This window comes from Phyllostomus discolor, chromosome X (genome assembly GCF_004126475.2).
Source record: "Phyllostomus discolor isolate MPI-MPIP mPhyDis1 chromosome X, mPhyDis1.pri.v3, whole genome shotgun sequence".
Taxonomy (NCBI): domain Eukaryota; kingdom Metazoa; phylum Chordata; class Mammalia; order Chiroptera; family Phyllostomidae; genus Phyllostomus; species Phyllostomus discolor.
Genome location: NC_050198.1, coordinates 11,444,058 through 11,465,878, shown reverse-complemented (window position 1 = coordinate 11,465,878; position 21,821 = coordinate 11,444,058). Strand labels below are relative to the sequence as shown.

The following is a 21,821-nucleotide window of genomic DNA, read 5'->3' as shown; positions in this document are numbered from 1 at the left end:
TCTTAAAAACTGGGGTAAATGCGACAGCATGGATAGACCTAGAGGGTACTATGCTATGTGAAATCAGTCAGAGAAAGACAAATACCATAGGATTTCACTTGTAGTGGCATCTAAAGAAAATAAACAAACAAAACTGAAACAGACTCATAAACGCAGCAAACCAGTGGCTGCCAGAGGGGAGGAGGGTTCGGGACTGGGTGAAAGAGATGGAAAGTATTTAAGCACAAATTGGTAGTTACAAAATAGTCATGGGGATATAAGTACAACATAGGAAATACAGTCAATAAGACTGCAATAACTATGTATAGGTACTAGAAACATCCAAGGGAACAGTATGTAAACTACATGACTGTCTAACCACTAAGCTGTACATCTAAAACCAATACAAAATAAAAAGTAAAGTAAAAAACCAAAACAACTCATTGAATTACTACCTTGCTATCTTGTGGGAAGCACACCCTGTCATCAAGAGAGAAAAAAAAAAAAACAGATTCCTAGCCCTGAGCTCTCAAAGAAATGTATCAGAGATCCACTGAGCTCATAAACTGAAAATCCTGGGATTGCTATGCAGCTGGGCCACTAAGCCAAAATTTTGGAGAAATCAACTGCTGACCCAAGCTTATCAACTTACAGGCTGGTGGTCTAAGTGCAAATAACTGGGGCAGCATAAACTTCAATAATTATTCATGAGTTGCCTTTCCAATAGAGAAAAACACTATCTCGTTTTGTAGTGGGGTCCAATTTTTTCCTCCTTTCTGTTAGCAGCAAGGACAGCAATGACCACCAGTCCATAGGGTCCGTTCACTCTGAAAAGATTCTTTGCTGCTCAAAAAGTACCAATTCAGTCACCATGAAAACAACTAAGGACTGAAGAGCTTCCCCGCGCCATGATCAAACTCTACTTACCACAATGATATCAGGATCAATTTTGTGAACTTTAGCAAGGAAAAAACCTAGCAGTGTCCTTTCTGTTGCGGCAATCTCAACCTTCACCTTCTGTTAGATAAAAACAAATCAGTCACTTACTCTTTACTGTCAAGTACTATACCTTAGCTCCTTCAAGCAGGGCAAGATTTCTTTGGCTTAAAAGAAACCATCCAGGTCAAAACTAAATGCAACAATGAAATTCCTGCTTTTAGGTTTTGCCTTCCTTATACATAGTCTCTTAGGGGCTAGTGATAAGAGTATCAAGGGAAAAAAAATTAAGTATTGAGCACTACCAAGTGCAGAAACACCCCTCCACAGGGTCACGCTTGTGCATCTGGATACATTTCATACATATGAATCAGAGTACCTATCAAAAATATTACCTACTCTCTTATATAATCCCTGGTAGACTTCACTCTTCATGTATTTACCACATAAAGAAGGTCCAAGGATTGTGTAAGTTAATATCAAATGGTGGTGTAAGAATCTATAAATAAGAAACTAGAGTGAAACCAATCACACATTTCAGAATTACAAGTATCTTAAATATAAATAAAACCTATCTTCACACAAAAGGCTTCCACTTGGATTACTAACTACAAATCAGGTGTTCAAAAGACTCTCCTTTTATTTACTGAGACTCTTCTAAAATGGAAGTTGATGACTATATATTTTCTATAACTAGTTTGGCTAAAAAACATCAGTGTGACTCGAATGAATTTTCCTACTTGGATAGGTAATTCCGGGCACTTCACAAATAACAGCCTGGTCTGAAAGCACCACCAGGCTACTGGACTTCTCAAGCTGATTTAAAATAAGTAGAACCTGACAAGGTTGCTAACTTTTAATTTTGTCAAGTAAGAACACTAAAAGAACAAAAGAAACCTACATATTTACCAGCACCATCATTTCATAAAAGAAACCACATACTCCCTCAAAAAGAAATCCTTTACGTTGAATACATTTACTTCTGAGGGAAAAAATCACTACATTACCCAATTCACCAACCCACCCCACTCATTTTATTAAGGGCCCGTGGAATATACTGAGAGTAAGCTTCTTCATGAAGTACACTGGGGCTTAGAGATCACTTATCAATTGGGACAAGCCTGCATCAACCTTTCCAATACATGTCCCCTTTAATATCCACAGCATTCACTTGGCTCCCTTTAAGCTGGGCTGGGGAAGGGTACAGAACTCTAAAGCTTTACAGTTTCCCAAAACAGTAACCACATGATCGTGCATTTTGGAAAAGCTTCCTAGTAAGCTATCTAAAAGAAAGTTTGAGCCTATCCATCTATTCATACACTGTAGAATCCCACTATTTTCAGGTGGTGAAACATTTAAACATTGCTAAATAATTTTTCTAGTTTTACATTTCTAATACATTTTAATGGATTAATGTCACACTCCAATACAGTAAGAATAGAGGCGACCAATTCACATAAAAATAATGTTTCCATTAATCCACACCAGCCTCCTTTTCTCAATCTAAACAGATGCTTCATATTTAAGAGAAATAAATAATGAGTTCTTTACCTTTTTCTTTATGTCTTCACCAAAAGCATATGGAAAAATACAGTCCTTTGGTTTAGACACAACTGTAAGAAGGAAAAAATAAAGATTCCAACACACATCTTAGCCAATTTCAGGTACATATACACTGAATGTTTCTAAATAGAAACTATCTTAAATATAAATTCCCCCCAATCTCTGAAGAATTAAGAGAACCAAGTATTTCCACTGGTCATGTTGTTGGACCGCAAAAGAAGAGCCAAAACAAATAATCCTAAAATTTGTACGGAACCACTAAAGACCCCCAATTGCCAATGCACTCTTGAAAAAGAATAAAACAGGAGGCATCACCCTACCTGGTTTCAACTGTATTGCAAAGCTACAGTTATTAAAATCATGTGGTACTGGCATAAAAACAAACACACAGATCAACAGAACGGAATGGGACGTGCAGAAATAAACATGCATACGTACATATGCATTACATGTATCGTCAATTTATTCATGACAAAGGAGCCAAGAAGAAATGGTGCAGGGAACATGGGACAGCTGCACGCATAAGAATGAAACTGGACTACTATTGTACACCATATACAAAAACTAACTCGAAATGGTTTCAAGACTTGAACATAAGACCTGAAACCATAAAACCCCTAGAAGAAAACATAGGTCGGTAAGCTCCTTGATATCAGTGTTGGTGATCATTTTCTGGATTTCACACCAAAAGCAAAGGCATAAGCAGCAAAAATAAATAAGCAGGACAACATCAAACTAAAAAACCTTCTGCACTGTGAAGGAAACAATCAACAAAATGAAAAGGCTATCTACCAGATGGGAGAACATATTTGGAAATCATATACCTGATGGGGGTTAATAGCCAAAATATATAAAGAATACAACTCAACACCAAATGAAACCAAACAATCCAATTAAAAACAGGCAGTGGATCTGCATCGACATTCCTCCAAAGAGGACATACAGATGGCCAACAGGTACCTGAGAGGGTGCTCAACATAAGTAATTATCAGGGAAACGCAAATCAAAACACAGTGAGATTACTTCACACCTGTCACAATGACTTATAAAAAAGATAAAAAGTAACAAGTGTTAGCAAGGATGTGGGGAAAACGGGCAAGTCTCGTGCACTGTTGGTGGGAATGTAAATCTGCGCAGCCACTACAGAAAACAGTATGGAGATTCCTCAAAAAATTAAAAATAGAACTACAATATCATCCGTCAATTCTACTTCTGGGTATTTACCTAAAGAAAATGAAAACACTGACTGAAAGGAAATATGCACTCTTATGTTCATTACAGCATTATTTACAATAGCGAAGACATGGAAGCAACCCGAGTGTCCACTGATAGATGAGTGGAAAAAGAAAATGAAATATTATTCAGCCATAAAAAGAAAGAAATCTTGACGTTTGTGGCAACATGGATGGACCTGGAGGGCATGACATTAAGTAAAATAAGCCAGACAGAGAAAGACAACTTATTTCACTTACATGTGGAATCTAAGAACAAAAAGAAACTGAACTCATTGGATACAGGGAACAGATTGGTGGTTGCCAGAGGAGGGGGTAGGGGAGTGAGTGAAATGACAGAAGGGAATCAGAATGTACAAACTTCCCGTTATAAAATAAGTAAGTCATGGGGATGTAATGTACAGCTTAGTGACTACAGTTACTAATACTACTATTATATACTGCATATTAGAAAGTTATGAAGAGATTAGATCTTAAAAGTGTTCATCCCAAGAAAAAAAATGTGTAACTATGTATGGTGACAGATGTTAACTAGACTTACTGTGGTGATTTCACAACATATACAAATACCAAATCATTATGTGGTATACCTGAAACTAGTACAATGTTACATGACTATCTCAATTATTTTAAGTTTAAAAGATTAAATCTAAAAAAAAATAGCCAAACACAGAATCCTAACTCCCTACAATTGCTAAAACTGCTTAGATAAAACATTTGCTATCCATCTAAGTCAAAAAGGAGGATGTTTATCAGCCTTTACCAAAGGAAATGCCCCCCCACCACTGTAAGCTGCAACCAGCATACAATGGAGAAACTCAGTCCAGCCTTCACAAAGCTGGAAAAGTAAAGATGACCAAAGCTTCCCTCACCATACCATAAGTTCCTTGCCATAGCTGTTCACAAAGTGACATACACAGAGGAGGTTAAGTAAATGTATATTGAGATAAGCTAACAATTACTCTCTTCCACATATTTTCCAGGTTATTCTCATCATTTTTCCCCATGTATTCCACCTCACTTAAAGAGTAAACTTTTGGTATGTATTTCACAATATATAGAAATCAAGCCTCCTGCTACACAGCTTAAACTTACACAATGAGGTATGTCAATTATCTCTCAAAAAAACTAGTAAAAAAGGGTACACTCCACAATAATAACAGCACGCTTTCTTCTGTGCTTGTTTCCTGAGTCCCACTCTCCTAACCCTCCTCAAGAGACTAGACAGGAGGTGCTACCCCAGTTCGTGTGTTTCTGTGCTGGAAAAAAATCTAGGATCAAATTGTATTGTGCCTTTAAAAAAACAGCGGTTACTTAACTGGCTAAGCTGTTATCATGGAATATGCCAGAATGGTCCTTGGAGCCTGACTCTGAGCATGCAAAATCTGTGGGACTGTTTCACCCACTGACTTTTACACATAGCACAACCCAATGGCAATTTGATACTACTGTAACTCCCCCCAAATAGGTTAAATATTCCTTTATTCCTTGGCATCTGCCCTCATCACAGAAAACTTTGGACAGGCTTTTATGATGGGCTTTTGAAATGACATCATGAAAAACAGTTAACCCAGGAAAAAACTACTCCACCCCAACAGACTAACCACTAGAACAGAAACAATGTCTCAAAGTGCCTCCTGAGTTCTCTGAGAACAAAACAAACCAGCTGAACCAGAGGCAACCAATCCAATAAAACACTCACTACTCCTGAAAACATTTAAAAAAAAAACAAGTTACTGATCCAACAGCTGGGGAAAAAATAAGCAAGACTATCAAGGCATTAGTAAACCCGGTAAAAAAAAAATACATACCACAGAAGTGTGACTGAAAGGGAGGCTGTGGCGGCGCTTTATCTAATGCAAAGCTGTGATGAACCAAAGCTGCCACAGCAATAATCTGCACACAAAGGAGGAAAAAAAGTCACTTATCAAACACCTACTACACATTCTGCATTTTCAACAAAACCACCAAGGATATTAAAAGATACAGACTTGACTACATGTGGATATTTTCAACTTTTTATTAGGAGAGCATTTAAACAAAAAATAGAATAAAGTCACCCCTCATATACCCATCACCCAGCTTCAATTATCAACTCATCTGTACCCCTATCCACTTCCTGCCTCCCCCCAGATTATTTTGAAGCCAAGCCCAGACCCATCATTTTATGCAGGAATATTTCAGCATGTACCTCTCAACCTTGACGCCATGGACATCTTAGGCCAAATAATTCTTCGCTGTGGGGACCATCCTGTGCACTGGGCGATGTGTACAGCAGCATCCCTAACTGCCAACAGCACTGCCCCCCGCCCACCTCCTATCCTGAAGTTGTGACTACCAAGAACGTCCCCAGGCACTGAAGGCAAAAAATCCCTCCCCTCTTTAAAAAAAATAAGACATTTTAAAAATGTAATACAATCATTTCAGATAGTATGGTTAACAGGAATTCCTTAAAATCATTAAATACCCAGATAGGATTCAAATTGTCATGTTTTCCCAACTATTTCAATTTTATTTACTGAATAAGGCCTATCTATACTTTCTTTGCAAGTGGCTAGTAAATAAAACTATAGGTAGAACCCCCTCCACACACACATCCCTATTGTTTCCCTGAAATTTATTTGTTGAAGAGACTGGGTCGTTTGTCCTGTGGAGTGCCCCCATGGTGTGGATTCTGCTGCCTTTATCACAATAACGTCACTTAACATGTCCCTTTGTTTTTGTACTGCCTATAAATTCACAGTTAAATCCAAAGGTTCGCTCAAACTCAGGTACAATTTTTTGGCAAGAATACATTAGCAGTAATACTGATTACTTCTACCACAAGACACAGGCACATTATGTGTGATTCTGTCTGTCTTAGTGACATTAGCAGCCACTGGTGACCAGTGTCTAAATCCTCTATTTCACTAGGGATTGCAAGTGTCTAATGGTCAACTTTTCCTTCATCATTTATTGGCTAGAAACCTGTGAAGAGAAACTCCCCCATAAGAATTATTTGGTTAGCTAAGGTAGAATATATGTTCAAAAGTCAAGATAAATGCATGATTCAATCCCTTCACTGATCCGTTTTTACCATAATGAGTTGATTCCCTAGCTTTTTTCACTGGTGACCAGTGTGGTTTTAATAGTGTTTACAATATCATTATGAACTCACCTGTTTGAATCTGTCACAGTTATTCTTATCCATGCTCAAACTGTCCCATCTTGGGCCCATAGGAAAGTCTTCAAGTTGACTCCTGAGTCCTTCTGACATTTCTTAGACTTTCATAACATTGCTTTCTAGCATAAAAAAATACTCCAGCCCTGGCTGGTGTGGCTCAGTGGACTGAGCACTACCCTGTGAACCAAAAGGTCACTGGTTCGATTCCCAGTCAGGGCACATGCCTGGGTTGTGGTCCAGGCCCCCGGTTAGGTCTGTGTGAGAGGCAACTGGTCAATGTACCTCTCGCACATCAATGTTTCTCTCCCTCTCTTTCTCCCTCCCTTCCCCTATCTCTAAAAATAAATAAATAAAATTTAAAAATATATCGGTGGAAAAATAATACCAAAATTCTGCTGTTAAAAAGATCCCCATCAATGTCAAAAGGACTTAGAAGCAAACATAAAGAAAGTCCCAATGACCAATGAAAGACAAATTTAAGCATCAAAAATAACAATGATGAATGCAATAGACTGAACATACTGAATGTATATAATACACATGAGTTCATAATATTACACAAAAGAGGAAGCAAAAACAAGTAACAAAAATAAATAAATAAATAAATAAATGGTCGGTCAACACTGTATATAATAATGTAGGCTCCTGACTTCCTACTCAGATAATTGGCAATAAACAGAAGTTCACATTTCTCTCATCTTTCCTGTATAAACTACTACAGCATAACCAAATATAGTTAATGAGGAAGTGTTAATTTTATATTTAGTTTATAAACATTCTAATATTTAACATGTTTAATAAACATGGAAATGACAAAATTAGAAAACTACACTTTTATTGGGTTGGCCAAAAAGTTCATTTAGTTTTTTTCCACGCGATCACTCTAGGAGTATTTAGTTGTCTTTAACTTCATTCAAAACAATTTTGTTAGACTGTATTGTTACAGCTGCCATATCAGAGTGCATTTTAAAAAATTATCAAAATTGTTGAATTTTTGTGCAGCCATTTTAATATTGAAGATAGAAGAAAATATGAAACATTTTTGGTGTGTTATGCTTTATTATTCAAGAAACCAAAAAATGCAACTGAAATGCAAAAAAGGATTTGTGCAGTGCACAGAGAAGGTAAAGGTACTATGACTGGTCAAACACATCAAAAGTGGTTTGCAAAGTTTCTTGATACTATTGACATTTTGGCCAAATAATTCTCTGCCATGGGGCTGTCTTATGCACTGCAAGATGTTTAGCAGCACCCCTGGCCTCTAGCCACTAGAAGCCAATAGCAGGAGATAGCCGGCATACTCAAAATACCCAAATCAATCAAGTTACTGGTAAAAATGAAAAAGTTGTCTTTTACAGAAAAAAAATGGACTTTTTGGCCAGCCCAATCCAACTCCTAATGAAATAACTAATTCATGCAAAAATCACTAACAAAGGAAGCCATCAAATGAATGGTTCTCATCTGGGAACAATTTTGCCCCCCACCCCCAGGGGACATTTAGAGATGTCTGGAGGCATTTTTGGTTGTCACACTAGGAGGGAGGAGTGCTACTGGTATCTAGCAGGTAAAGGCCAGAGATATTGTTAAACATTCCACAAAGCAAAGGACAACCCCCACAACAGAGAATTAAACATCTCAAAAAACCAGCAGTACCAAGGCTGAAAAACCTAAATGAAAACTTAAACCGAATAATCAATCAGCCCCACTAAGAGTGGTTTAACCAGACATTGTATGCCTGTTGATACGATACAATATGACATACAATGCATTACATATTAAGTATTTTTGGCCAAAAAAGTCAAACCTGAATCTAACCAGTCTTTTATTGCTTAAGAACGGGAATTGCATGCTTTTTCTATAAAAAGCCAGATGGTACATATTTTGGGCCTTGCAGGCCACACGGTCTCTGTTATGGCTACTAACTCTGCCTCTATACCACAAAAGCAGCTGCAGATAATATGTACGTGAACAAAAAATTCTGTGTTCCGCCCTGGCTGGTGTGGCTCAGCGGACTGAGTGCCAGTCTGTGAACCAAAAGGTCATTGGTTCAATTCCCAGTCGGTGCACAAGCCTGGGTTGTGGGCCAGGTCCCCGGGGGGGGGGGGTGCATGAGACACAAACCACACATTAATGTTTCTCGCCCTCCCTTCCCCTCTCTAAAAATAAATAAATAAACTTTTTAAAATTCTGTGTTCCATGACACTTTATTTACAAAAACAAGTGGTAGGCTGTATTTAGCCTACAGGCCATAGTTTGCCCAACGGTTGGTATAGAGCAGGGGATGTCAAACTCATTTTCACTCAGGGCCACATCAGCGTTGAGGTTGCCTTCAAAGGGCCAAATGTAATTTTAGGACTGTATAAATGTAACTACTCCTTAACTAGGGGCAAGGAGCACTACATTCAGCCCTTTGAAGGCAACCACAAGGTTGATGTGGCCCCCAGTGAAAATGGGGCCTTTTATGAGACAACCAACAGTCATTCTTAAATAAGTCAGAGTCACTTAAATAAATTGTAAGGGGTGGGAGGAAGCTGCTCCTATTTAAAAGACATTCAAGAGACATAAAAAAATTAAACACCATCTGTGATTCTTGTATGAATCCTGACTCAAATAAACCGAACGTTAAAAGACATTTTGGAGAAAAAGAAATCACGTGAATGTGGACTGGATATTTTAGATGATATCAAGGAACTGCTGTTGATGTTTCTAGGTGTGATGATGGTATTATATAAGAAAGTATGCTCGCTTTGAGAGATGCATACCAAAGTATGACATGATACAAATGTCTGAGATTAGCCTTAAACTACTTCAGGAGGTAAAAAAGGAGGGGGGAATAAAGGAGTATGACAAAATCTTGCTAACTGCTGAATATAAGTGATTGGTATATGGGAGTTTATTAAATTATTCTATGTCAATTTAAAGTTCTCCAAAATAAAAAAATTGTTAAACCCAAAAATAAATAAATAAATAAAAATAAGTCCAGCAATTTAAGTCTTTTAAAAGAGTTTGGTCATGAATTAGTATTCTTTCCCCTTCAAAAAGAACAGCTTTCCCTTGCAGCAAAGCTGTGTAAGTTCAAGCAAGTATTTTCATCTAAGGCATAGATACAAACTCCGTCCTCTTTCTTCACCTCATTTTCATGTGTCTTTGCATTTTGTACTGTCTTCATGCTGAAAGACATCACCACGAGTGGCGGGGAACTGACATCCTGAATGACATTCACCAGGTCTGGTTTCAAAGCCACTGCCTCAACTTTACACCAGCTGACTGGCTGATTTATGAGCTCTAAAAGAGAAAAAAATACAACAGATCAATAGCCATTTATTGAAAAAGAAACAAATATTATAACTAAGACATCTGTGATGGAGGTCTTCAATCCCATCTTCTAATAAAAATGTCTTATAATATTTAACTAACAATAAGCCACATTATTATTGGATTGTATGCAAATCCTTGTGTGTGTGTGCCCATACGCTCATTTTCCTGGAGACAGGTCTACAGCTTCCATCTGATTTTCTGAAGAATCCAGGACCCAAAACAGGTTTTTAAAAAAACAAATCACTGTCTTGGAGAAATCATAAAACATTTTTAAGAGATTTGTGAGGACAAGAGAGTATCACAGACACAAATACTGCAAAACATCAGGTAAGAGATCAGCCAACCACTGAGTGATACCCCTCTCCTGCAGTAGTTAATTAGGAAGAACAGCTGGGCCACATCAGCCAGGTCAGAAGTCCACACTGACAGCAGCACCACAAGGGATGTTACCAGATGCCACCTGGGCTATCTAAGGCTTCCCTGTGACTATACTGCCAGGCATTACAGTGACAAAGTGATTCTAAACACATTCCCTATACTCACTCAAGGAAAACCTTGAGAGAGAAAAAAAAAAAAACACATAAAAAAGGAAGTGGACACACTGAAATAACCAATTCCCTAACTTCCCATTTAAAAACCACATCTATCAGCAATTTACTTAGGATTCTAAAAGTCAAATTTTCCTTACGTGGGTTTTTTACTTCGAGCCAACAAGGTCCTTTGATCTTTCTGTTCATCAAGAACAGTTCCAAGCCGGATGTGTTAGTCCCAAATACATGAGAAAAAGTTTCTCCTTTCAAATCTTGAGGAAGCTGTGGCATTTCAGACTGAAAAAGGCAAAGAGGGGGAAAATATCTTTTTTGTTTAAAATTATTACTTCACATTTTCCAGTCTGTATTTGAAATAAACAAAAGCCTCTCTATGAAGTACCAGAAGAAACTCCTTTTATATATATGAAATGTAATTTGCCACAAATGAAATCCAAAACAATTCACAGTAGGAAACAAAAACAATTCACAATGACAAAATAATGCATCTTGATGACACCCATTAGAAGAAAAGTAGGCCAAGAAGCTCCCCAAAAGAGGGTTTCTGTCCAGAGTCATACATGCCTTACTGATAAAGAACGGCCAAATAAGTGCCAATGAGTTAGAAGAATAAAAGCAAGAGAATGGGACTCATTCAAAATGCCTCCATGGTACATTTCATCACCACTGTCAGAAACATTTCTTAAAAGTTTCCCTTTTCCAACATTGTGGGATCAAAACGCTAGAACAAAGGTAAAAGGAGGTTAAGGTCCAGTTAATTAACAGCCCACAGCCATGACCTTGCCTGTCACAGGAACAAGAGCAGCACGATAGTGACACTACCGACACTCTCCTCTCTCACCTTTCTACTGCTCAGAAGGGACACTTCAACAGACTAATGATGGTGAACTCCATCATGCGGCATTCGTCCCACTTGACAAAAGGAGTTGTGTGGTTTTGACTTATTTATTTAAAGATGCAGAGGAAAGCAGTACAATCAGTAGTGTATGTATTTAAATTTTTATCCATTTTAATTATTCATTACTGTAAGCCCACCTCAGTGAACTGTGGGCTTAAGGAGCTCTGTGAATACTAATTCAAAGCCAGCTGAAATTTCAAAAACAGAACAATGTCATTCTCTCCAAAACCCAGCAATTTTCTTTGTTTGACTTACCGAGTATCTAACTTCCAAGTACTCAGATTTTTCTGGAATATCAGGTATCTCAAAAGCATAGTTCTTTTCCACTATCTGGGTAAGCAGATATTTTACAATTATTAATGAAAACTTCTCACAAAATAAATTGATGAACATTACATACACAATGCATGTCTCTGTATTTAATCCTTAGGAATCTAGCATCCTTATGGAACACAAAGGTAACTAAAGCCAAAGAGGCCCCAGTTTCCCCTTTCAACGGAGACTACAACACTGTGTGACTCACTGCTAAAAAGACTTCTTTTAAACACTACAGAACTTAGAAGTATTTGCATTCAAGAAGGGCAATAAAAGATTTAAACGTTTCACAATGTCAATTCCTTAAATCATTTGCTACTCTGTAATATTAAGCAACCCCATCTTTCTAGAACATTTCACAATTAGGATTATAATTGGAACTGGTATTTACTGAGCACCTGCTATGTACCAAGAACTGTTCTGATAACCTAATATGAATTGAGTTAACCCTTCCAGCAACTCTTGAAACAAGTACCCATTTCTCAGGGGAAGAAACAGGCCCCAAAGCCACTCAGCACTTAGAAAGCAGTAGGGGTAAGACTTAAAGGCACAAGGTGTATGGCCCCAGTGCCTGTGCTCTTCACCATTACACCACACGCTTTTAGAATTTTAGACTTGATCCACCAGCCACAATTCAAAGCTCAAATAGTTAAGACCATTAGCCTTACCTTTAGCAGCTCAACCCTCCCTTTATTGCAGTCACTGTGAATAGCCAGTATGTTGAGTGAGTTACAGCCCCCACATTGATGGCCAAAGGCATTGATTATCTCACAAAATCACTATCTCACAATTGATCAACATGTATCACGGGAACAAAAGTTTTTTGTTCTATCAGAATAGCATCATAGCCCCTAATTTTAAAAAATAAAACCTACCCTCTCCTGCATGAGGGACACAACCTAAACATGACCCACCCTATCCCTGCTGGAGTGGGTTCACCAAAGGGTGACACCTACCCCCATGACCTGGAATGATGACCTTTCTGTCCTGCAGTGCCAGGCTTATGAAGAAGAGTGTCTACATAAACTATGTGGATTTCAATAATAAATATCCACTATTATTTCTTTAAAAAAAATAAAAAATAAAACCTCACTTAACCTTCTGACCAAGACAACTTGGCAACAACTAATACACACAAGATCAGAACAGTTTCTTCTCCATGTGGGAATAAGAACACAAGATATGCTCCAAGTACTGGAAGCAATTACTTTGCTATGAGTAATCTTTCTATTCAAATTAATGAATATTATCTCATAAGCAGTTTAAAGAGACAGAAAAAATCTTCACAAATCTATCCATACTGGTTTTACACTGAGATCTATAAAACTTCTATTTGATGAATTATCACCACAGAGGGCATTTTGCACAAAGATATGCAACAACTATTTGCTAAATTAGGAAATGAACAATCAACTAATAATTAGAGCCAGAAAAAATTATCACCGAATACAAACCTTGGACTTGAACTTCATAATTTTATATTTTGTTGCAATTTTCTCATCAAATTCATTATAAACATCTTTCATCGTAACTGGAGTTCCTGTTTCTTTGCCTGTGTTCAGATCAACTTTCTGCTCTCCCATGGAGAGGGAAGGGGGCGGTAAAAAAAGAGTATCTGTACATAATTCTTTTCAACCACCGGAAACCCAAGTCTAAATCAATTTTCATCCTCACCCACTTACACATTTAATAGAACAGTCTTACAGGTGAGCTCAAAGGTACAAATGGACCCAAAAATCTACTAAACCCAATGCCCAATTCTTCCCAATGGCATCATAAAAGCAAACTGGAGATAAAGGTGATCAATCAGTCCTACAAATGGGGAAAAGAGTGTTGCAAATCCTGAACAGGAATCTTCACAGTTCAACACAGATGAGGAGAAGCTGGGTTTGGAAGGGGAGTGTGGATATAAAAGGACGAGCAAATGGAACTGACCCTGTTAAATGGCCATAGAGGAAATGGTATAGCTGCCTATACAGCAAAAGCACAAAAACGAGGCCAAACTCCATGCACATTTTAGAACCATATACTCCCAACCACCATTACTATGGAAATGAGAAGTGGGAGAAGGTAGGCTTGCACATGAAAACTCAGACACTGTTACAGTCTTTCACACTTTCTAACAAGCAGAAAAACAGTTTTACTTCATTTCTCTACTTTTCCCAACCTCTAATGGAGCTACTGACAATCAGTGGTGCAAGATAAAAGCATCAAGGTTATGGCCCTGGCTGGGGTGGCTCAGCAGATTGAGTGCTGGCTTGCGAACCAATGGGTCGCTGGTTTGATTCCCAGTCAGGGCATATGCCTGGGCTGCGGGCCAGGTCCCCAAAGGGGGGTGCATGAGAGGCAGCCACATATTAATGTTTCTCTCTTTCTTTCTCCCTCCCTTCCCCTTTTTCTCAAAATAAATAATTTTTTAAAGCATCAAGGTTATGGATAATTCATAGTCCTGTTGAAGAACAGGCCTGATGGCAGAGCACAGAATGCACTGGGAATTAAAAGCTAATCACTAACATTTACCGTTTCACGGGGAAGGAAGTAGAGCGTTCGCTCAATGTTTTTTACCATGACACAACAGCTCACATGGGTTTCGGCAGATTTGATCCAAACTTTGCCGAACAGAAATACTACACCTAAAAGAATAAGAGAAAACCATGAAAAAAAAAAACATTTCAATTATATCACATTCAAGGGGCACTATAAAGACTCAATGAATGTGTCCACATATATGCCTTCATGATAAGTCACTTTTTAAAAGATTTTATTTATTTATTTTAGACAGGGGGGAAGAAGAGGGAGAGAAACATCAATGTGCAGTTGCATCTTGCACGCCCCCTACTGGGGACCTGGCCGGCAAGCCAGGCATGTGCCCTGACTGGGAATCGAACTGGCGACCCTTTGGTTTGCAGGCCGGCGTTCAATCCACTGAGCCACACCAGTCAGGGCATGATAAGTCATTTTTTACAGCAAATTTCTACCTGATACCCAGTCCCCAACATCGGTTTCTTTACTCACTATTTATGTCACACAATACCACACTGGTAAAACCTGGGACCACTAGGAGGACAGGGGACAGAATGATTCTTGGTATAAACATCTTTCCTACTATTAGGGAGACATTCAGGTAAATAAGAGACAAACCTTGGTTATTAGGGAGACATCCCAGGCCTGAGTAGAAACACCTGGGAAACAACTGCGACACCCAGGTCAGTGTGGAAACCCCTGGGGAATTAGGGAGCCATCCTAAGTCAGCAGTGGGTAAAAACCACACAACATATATATATCCCTCAAACCAGGATTACCCAGATTAAGAGAAACAAAAAAAGCAAACTATTTTCTGACACATCTCATAATTAAACCTCTTGTCAGAACTCTGAGAATTAACACTAAAGTCCTCTATAGCACTTATACTTACTGATAAAAATTAACATTCAGGGGAAAAGGTACAGAGAATAAGTGGCATAGATGGTAGATAGAAAATAGACAGGGGGAGGGCAAGAATAGTATGGGAAATGTAGAAGCTAAAGAACTTAGGACACATGGACATGAACTAAAAGGGAGGAAGTGGGTGGGAGAGGGTGTTTAGGGTAGAAGGGAGTGAAGAGGGGGAAATGGGACAACTGTAATAGCATAGTCAATAAAATATATTTTAAAAATAAATAAATAAAATTAACATTCATGTATAAGGATAACTATATATGGTACCCCAGTATTTTTCTATACGTAAAATTATGTTTCGGAAAAACAATTTATCTCATATGCCTTATTCCATATAATAATAAATGTCTCACAACGGAGTTCAATTATCTCCTATTTCACCTTTTCTACCTCAAAGGTCACTTAAGACATCTAGCTAGGCAGTGTTTATAATGTTCATCTCTTCCATTTCAGTTTAACAAATAGTGTAATAACCAACTCAGCAGACACGCTCCTTTCAAGATCCCTCTGTAACATAAACTACAAAGTAAAAACAAGCCTTGATAAGATATGGAGTCACTGCTCATGAAAACTGGCCATCGAGACAGTTGACTAATGGATTTGTTAGTCAACCTAAGGGATGATCGCTGTGCTAAACCCTGGGCCCTGTGAACCATTAGATAGCAGTAATCAATATACCACTCAGCACGGCCACTTGGCTGAGACACTAAGAAAATTCTGCCACATGTAAAGACTACTACTGTTCACAAGGCCAATTACTCCGGTTTCACAAGATAACTCATCATTGCTTCCTTTTGTTCCTCGTTCTAATGGAAATAAGACCATCTAAGAATTTTCATTTCTGCAGATGATTAAAATTCTTACAAGCGTTGTGTGATTTTCATCTGGGGGAAAAAGGCAGGTGGGGGTGATAGGGGAGAGGGGAAGGAGGACTGTGGGGATGATTAAAAAGAAATCACAGTAGTGCAGAAAATTAAAAGTCATCCTTACAACACTTAGAGATGAAAAAACAAAATTCCAAGCAAAGAAAAATAAAGACCCTAATATTGGATTCAAAGATTCAAATAGCTCATTTTACAGTCAAACTAATATCACATTTCATGCAACACATTTGACACTGTTTATGCCTCATTTGCCACAAAAAGATCATGGTAAACAAAGATTATATCCCCCCCTCAAAGTTACGAGCTGAAACCAGGTGCAGTCAGGATTATTCAACCTTGAAAAAGTCATAATGAAGACAGGATATCTTCCCATTTGCAAAGAGTAAAATTCTTTTCATAATTATGGAGCATTCAGCAACAACTGACTGACTCAGAATCCGTAAGAAAGCCAGAAACAATAACAGGGTCTTTGGGAGTACTTTGGTTTTATTAGCAGCATTGATTTCACCAAGGCTCAGTGATCATTACCTGCTATCATGATGAAACTGTTCAACCCTCTGCGATTAAAGGACTTCTTTTTAAGTCATCTTATTTTAACCCGTTGGCATCAATCACAGAGGACACAACTTGAGAAGTGCCACAGAACAGCAGAGTGGACTGAGGGTGAGAAGCCCAGAACTCTGCTAGGGAGAAACTGACCACTTTATTTTTAGAACCTCAGCTTCCTCCTCTGGAAGTGAATTAACTAGACTAGATGATCTCTGCTCTGAGGCATTCTCCAGGCACCAGAAATTTCCTGTTACCTTAGCATTTGAAAGACAGACTAGTAACACACAAGTATCTCTTTCAATTGCAAAATATGTCCCAATAGTGGTTGAAAAGGCCTATCCGGGTCACTCTGGTCAGTACCAGGAACTCAACAATACATTTTGTAAATTGGTTGCTTTGCAAATGTACCTGGTGCTTCAATGCCTCAATCTTAACTTCCAGCACGTATTACTACACAGACTAGCACTGGCCGAAAGGAATTTCAGCACAGCCTGGCATCGTTCTGAAAGCTGGAAATAAAAGGTCCCAGCCCTCCAAGAGTTAAAAGGCTTTGGGGGAAGCAAAAGCACAGAATCAGATCTTTTCAAAACAAACGCTGAGGGGAAAAGGTAGGATGAGGTCACAGAGAAAGGGCTCCCAGGCCAGTCTGGAGGATTAGGAAACTTCTTGATAACCCCTGGGCTGAGATAGGTGAGGTCATTCTGGTCAAACACAATGAGTTAAAGGGACCCACAGGGAGCTGTTTCAAGGGCACAAAAGTCATTCATTCATGGCAGGCCTGAGAAGCCTTGCTAAGGAACTTGGACTTTATGTTAAAAGCAGTAGCCACTGAGGATTTTTTGTTAATGAAATGGTACCGTCGGAGTTACCCTTCCGAGCAATTGCTCTGGCCACAGTGTGGGAGATGGCAGCTGAGGAGGGATCAATTCGGAGACCGGTGCAAGGAAGGCAAGAAGTGATCAGAAGAGGTGACAATTGTGAGGAGAAAGAGAAGACAGCTCATCTACTTTAAGAGAGAAAACTAATTGAACTTGATGAAGAAAATGAGGAAAAGCAGGAATCAAGGCTGGCTCCCATGTTTCTGGTTTTGATGGGACTGTTAACCAAGACAGGGAATCAAAAGCAGATCCAGCAGATACAGCAAAGCACAGAGACTGGTATTGGAAAGGGCAGGCCCACCATGTGGTCGCACAACTCACACCGCTGCACTCCTGAGGCCCTATGAAGCGCGTGAGAAAACGGTGCCTGGGCTCAGGCAATGGATGGGAGATGTTTGCTCAGCCTTGCATAATCATCCCTGCCAGCCTACCTTCCACTGACAAGTAACAAAGAAGCAGTCAAAGAGTTGACAGACAGGGTCTAACCAAATTGACTTGCCCTAGCTAAAGTAGATGTGATACCATTTCTGAGATTTCTTATATCTTTACCTAAGAAACTAACACATGGAAGTTTGCTACTCAAGTGGCTCTGCAAGACTGTCTACATATTTGATAAGCTGAAACATTAACACTTCTGCCTGGCCTCTGAGAGACCATTAAGGTCTTTCCAGTTAAAGTCAATGTCTGGTTATCTTAAAGGTAAATCTGGCCTCCAAGTCTGCCAGTTAATACTTACTCTTTTTCCTCACTCACTGCTTCACTGACATTGACACTCCCTCTATTTTCATTACCAGATGCAGCCTCCAGGAAACCTCTTTGAAAAATACATTTTGTATCTACCGTTAGATTCAGAAATGGATCTCAATAAAATTAACTTTTTCTTTAAGAGTATAAACTGTATTTCCTGTTAATCCAACAGACTTCGTGATGCCCAATCGTGTGGTGAAAAAGAGCTCAAAAGAGCAGAAAACGAAAGTGGAAAGCCTCCTGGTTTTTGTGAGTCAAAATTCACAGTATCAGCTCATGCAGAGGAAGACCTGGGCATCATTCTTTAAAAAAAAAAAAAGAAAGAAAGAAAGAAAAGATTTTATTTATTTATTTTTAGAGAGTGGGGGAGGGAGAGAAAGAAAAGGAGAGAAACATCGATCAGTTGCCTCTCACAAAGCCCCAACTGGGGACCTGGTCCACAGCCCAGGCATGTGCCCTGACTGGTAATTGAACCAGTGACCTTTTGGTTCACAGGCCGGTGCTCAATCCACAAAGCCACACTAGCCAGGGCTGGAAATCATTCTTGATTTCTCCGTTCTAACAACCCTAACGTTAATCCATCGACAAGTTCATGTCAAAATACACGTTAAATGCATTCACTTCTCTCCACAGCCACCACTACTCCAAGTAACTAGCATGCCTGCCCTAGACTGACTGATCTCCAGGACTTCCATACTTCCCCACTACCCCACTGCAGCCCCAACACACACACACACACACACACACACACACACACACAATTCTCCACACAAACTGGAGGGTTCCTGTTAAAATGTCCACCTCACCATGAGACAGCCACCCCACCCATTTAAAATCTTCCACTGTCGCCCATGGCTCTTAAAATAAAATCTAAACTCCTTAATATGGCTTTCAAGGTCCTTCATTATTTAGCCGTGGCCTTTATCTCCAACTTCATTTTCTACCAATCTTGTCACTTCATTACTAAGGTACAAACAACACAATCCACCTCCTTTCTCTCTCCAGGCCTCTGTGCTTACTGTTTCATCAGACTGAAAAGCTCCTTCTTCAGATCTGCACATGCGTCAAATCTCAGTCAAGTGGTAGTCTCCTCAGACAGGCCTTCCCAGACCATCCCCAACTAACTGCCTTTCCACCATTTATCAACTTACCTTATTTATTGCCTATATCCTCCCACCCACTCCCACCCCACTAGAATATAAGTTCCATTAGGATAAAGAATTTGTCCAGCTTGTTCATCCCATTTCAGTGCCCAGCATACACTGTGTTCAATTTGCTGAGTAAGTGAACAAATTAATGACTGCTTTCATTTTAAGTGCACAACTACAATATAACTTCAGATACATCAAAGACAAATTATAAGCATCTGTGAGGATTATTCACACTACACAGTTCCTCTCCATCCAGGTGGCTCATGCACTTTACAGTGACTGAGTGTCACTCCCTTACTATGCACATATGTGAGTGCAGGGCCTGTGCCAATTACAATCACTAAAGCATTTAAGGGAAAGGCGCTGCTCTGTGTTACAGACATACAGTGTGATTACCTGGTTGGCTGTACTGATCTTCATAAGCATCCAGCCAATAAAATTGAAACACTTGTTCTTCATCTGCCCCCTTTACCAGTGGCAGGCAATTGGAATCCACTTGAACTTCCTGGACTAAGAAACTGCTGTCATCTTCCTGATCGATGTCCCAACAAGAGACATCTGGGAGAAAACCTCCTCTGCAAAAATCAAATTTTCAAAAACCTTTCAAAACCCAACACAGTAAGTGCAGCAATACTTGCCAGAAAAGTCATAAAATGATCTTACAAGCAGGACAGGGTCCCTTTCCCAAGATCTGCCTCATGTTTCACCACCTCTGCGGGCTCACTCTCTTGGTTCCAGGTCTTAGCAGCCACAGGCTCCACATCCACCTCCTCAGCTTCCATGGGCTCATCGAAGTCGCCATCTTCAAAATCTGTTGTTGCCCCTGACTCCTCCTTGCTGTGCATACACAATTCAGCCGGTGCTGGCTCTCCTGTAGACGTCATTGCACATTCCCATCATGGACTGCTGCTGCAGAGCACAAAGGCTTCCCTCACACAGGCATAACGGCCTACCCTTTTCCCACACTGCATTCATCTGTCTCTTCAATCTCCAAATGCAATGTTTATAACTTTTACTGCTATGAATTCAAACCTTTCACACCTAAACTTGCTATCACAAATACCTTCAAAATCGCCTCCATTTCCTCCTTCCTGGGACCTCCAGTTTTGACAGCACTTTGCAACTGCTCCAGACCCTTGTACTTCTGCCTGACATCAGACTTACCAGCAAACTCAGCATGTTTAAGAGGAATCGGAGTTAATAGAGGCTCCTTCCTTGAGATAGGGGAAGCCGTTTTGCCTGAAGGAACTGCCTGTAAATGTTTTCAAATGTTTAGTCAGTTAGACCTGTATACTAAAATATGCCAACTGTCCTACCCTGACCAGAAATAATGACAGTTCCCATTTATAAAACGATTTTGCATATTATTAAGGTAACAGCTTCAATTATTTTACTGTTACCTAGGCTTACAAAAAAATACTTGTTTCCAGGAGGAAAATTATTACATTTAGCACAGCTGTAATACCTATAATAAACACATTCTACTTACTACAAAATTTACTAAGAAAAAAGCAGGCGCATGCTATTTTTGAAACACATGAAACTATATAATGAAATGGGAGCTCTAATTTAAAACAAAAAAAAAAGAGAACAAATTCAAAGGCATTTCGCTCGCATAGAAAAGCAACAAAATAAGTTTTAAGCATAACAGAAATCAAGTTTGAAGGCATTTCCACACACTTTACCTTGGGGGTGTGCGCAGAGAAAGGATTCAGTGAAGCTCCACTGGATCTTTTCTTCTTTGGTATTATTACAGGTGGTGGAGCTGCGTGTGGTGTCTAAAGGGAGCGGTAAGACAGACCTTCGCTGCCATGCTTGTTTTACCACAAGACAGAAAAGGTACGCTGCTTCCCCCACTGAAACCCAATAAGCAAAGCATTCTTTTCCTTCCCTGCTCCCCCCACAGATCTATGTTCTGCACTACGGTTACTATAGCAACAATACCACAGACTCACTAGAAAACCAGGATACTGAATCCACCCCTGACCAATTTTTTTCTTTGCAAAACTTGACATACTTTCCCCTTACCCTTCCAGAATATTTTCTTTAAAAACTATCGAACTATAACTACATGATGTTGGTTTAAGTCCTTTTAATCAAGAGTCCTTTAGAAAGACACACATCTCTAAAGAACTTAGTTTTTGTGTGGGATAGCAAATTCCAGGTACAGCCGAGCCTGTCTGAGTTCTGTCGTGGACAGGTCGCTGACTCTTCCTTTGCTG

At 39.3% G+C, this 21,821-nt stretch overlaps 1 protein-coding gene across 3 annotated transcripts in view; it reads right to left on the bottom strand.

Moving 5' to 3' along the window:
- POLA1 (DNA polymerase alpha 1, catalytic subunit) overlaps positions 1-21,821 on the bottom strand; it is a 295,823-nt gene that overhangs the window by 258,676 nt on the left and 15,326 nt on the right. For all 3 annotated transcript variants that reach the window (XM_036016712.1, XM_036016711.1, XM_036016710.1), the window contains exons 7-18: positions 21,285-21,377; positions 20,764-20,851; positions 20,263-20,470; positions 19,996-20,174; positions 14,473-14,585; positions 13,407-13,523; positions 11,893-11,967; positions 10,880-11,018; positions 10,004-10,158; positions 5,522-5,606; positions 2,467-2,528; positions 907-996 (exon numbers count right to left, since the gene is read on the bottom strand). In XM_036016712.1, the coding sequence (XP_035872605.1) occupies positions 907-996; positions 2,467-2,528; positions 5,522-5,606; positions 10,004-10,158; positions 10,880-11,018; positions 11,893-11,967; positions 13,407-13,523; positions 14,473-14,585; positions 19,996-20,174; positions 20,263-20,470; positions 20,764-20,851; positions 21,285-21,377 (1,404 nt within the window). The remainder of the gene's footprint in view (positions 1-906; positions 997-2,466; positions 2,529-5,521; positions 5,607-10,003; positions 10,159-10,879; positions 11,019-11,892; positions 11,968-13,406; positions 13,524-14,472; positions 14,586-19,995; positions 20,175-20,262; positions 20,471-20,763; positions 20,852-21,284; positions 21,378-21,821) is intronic.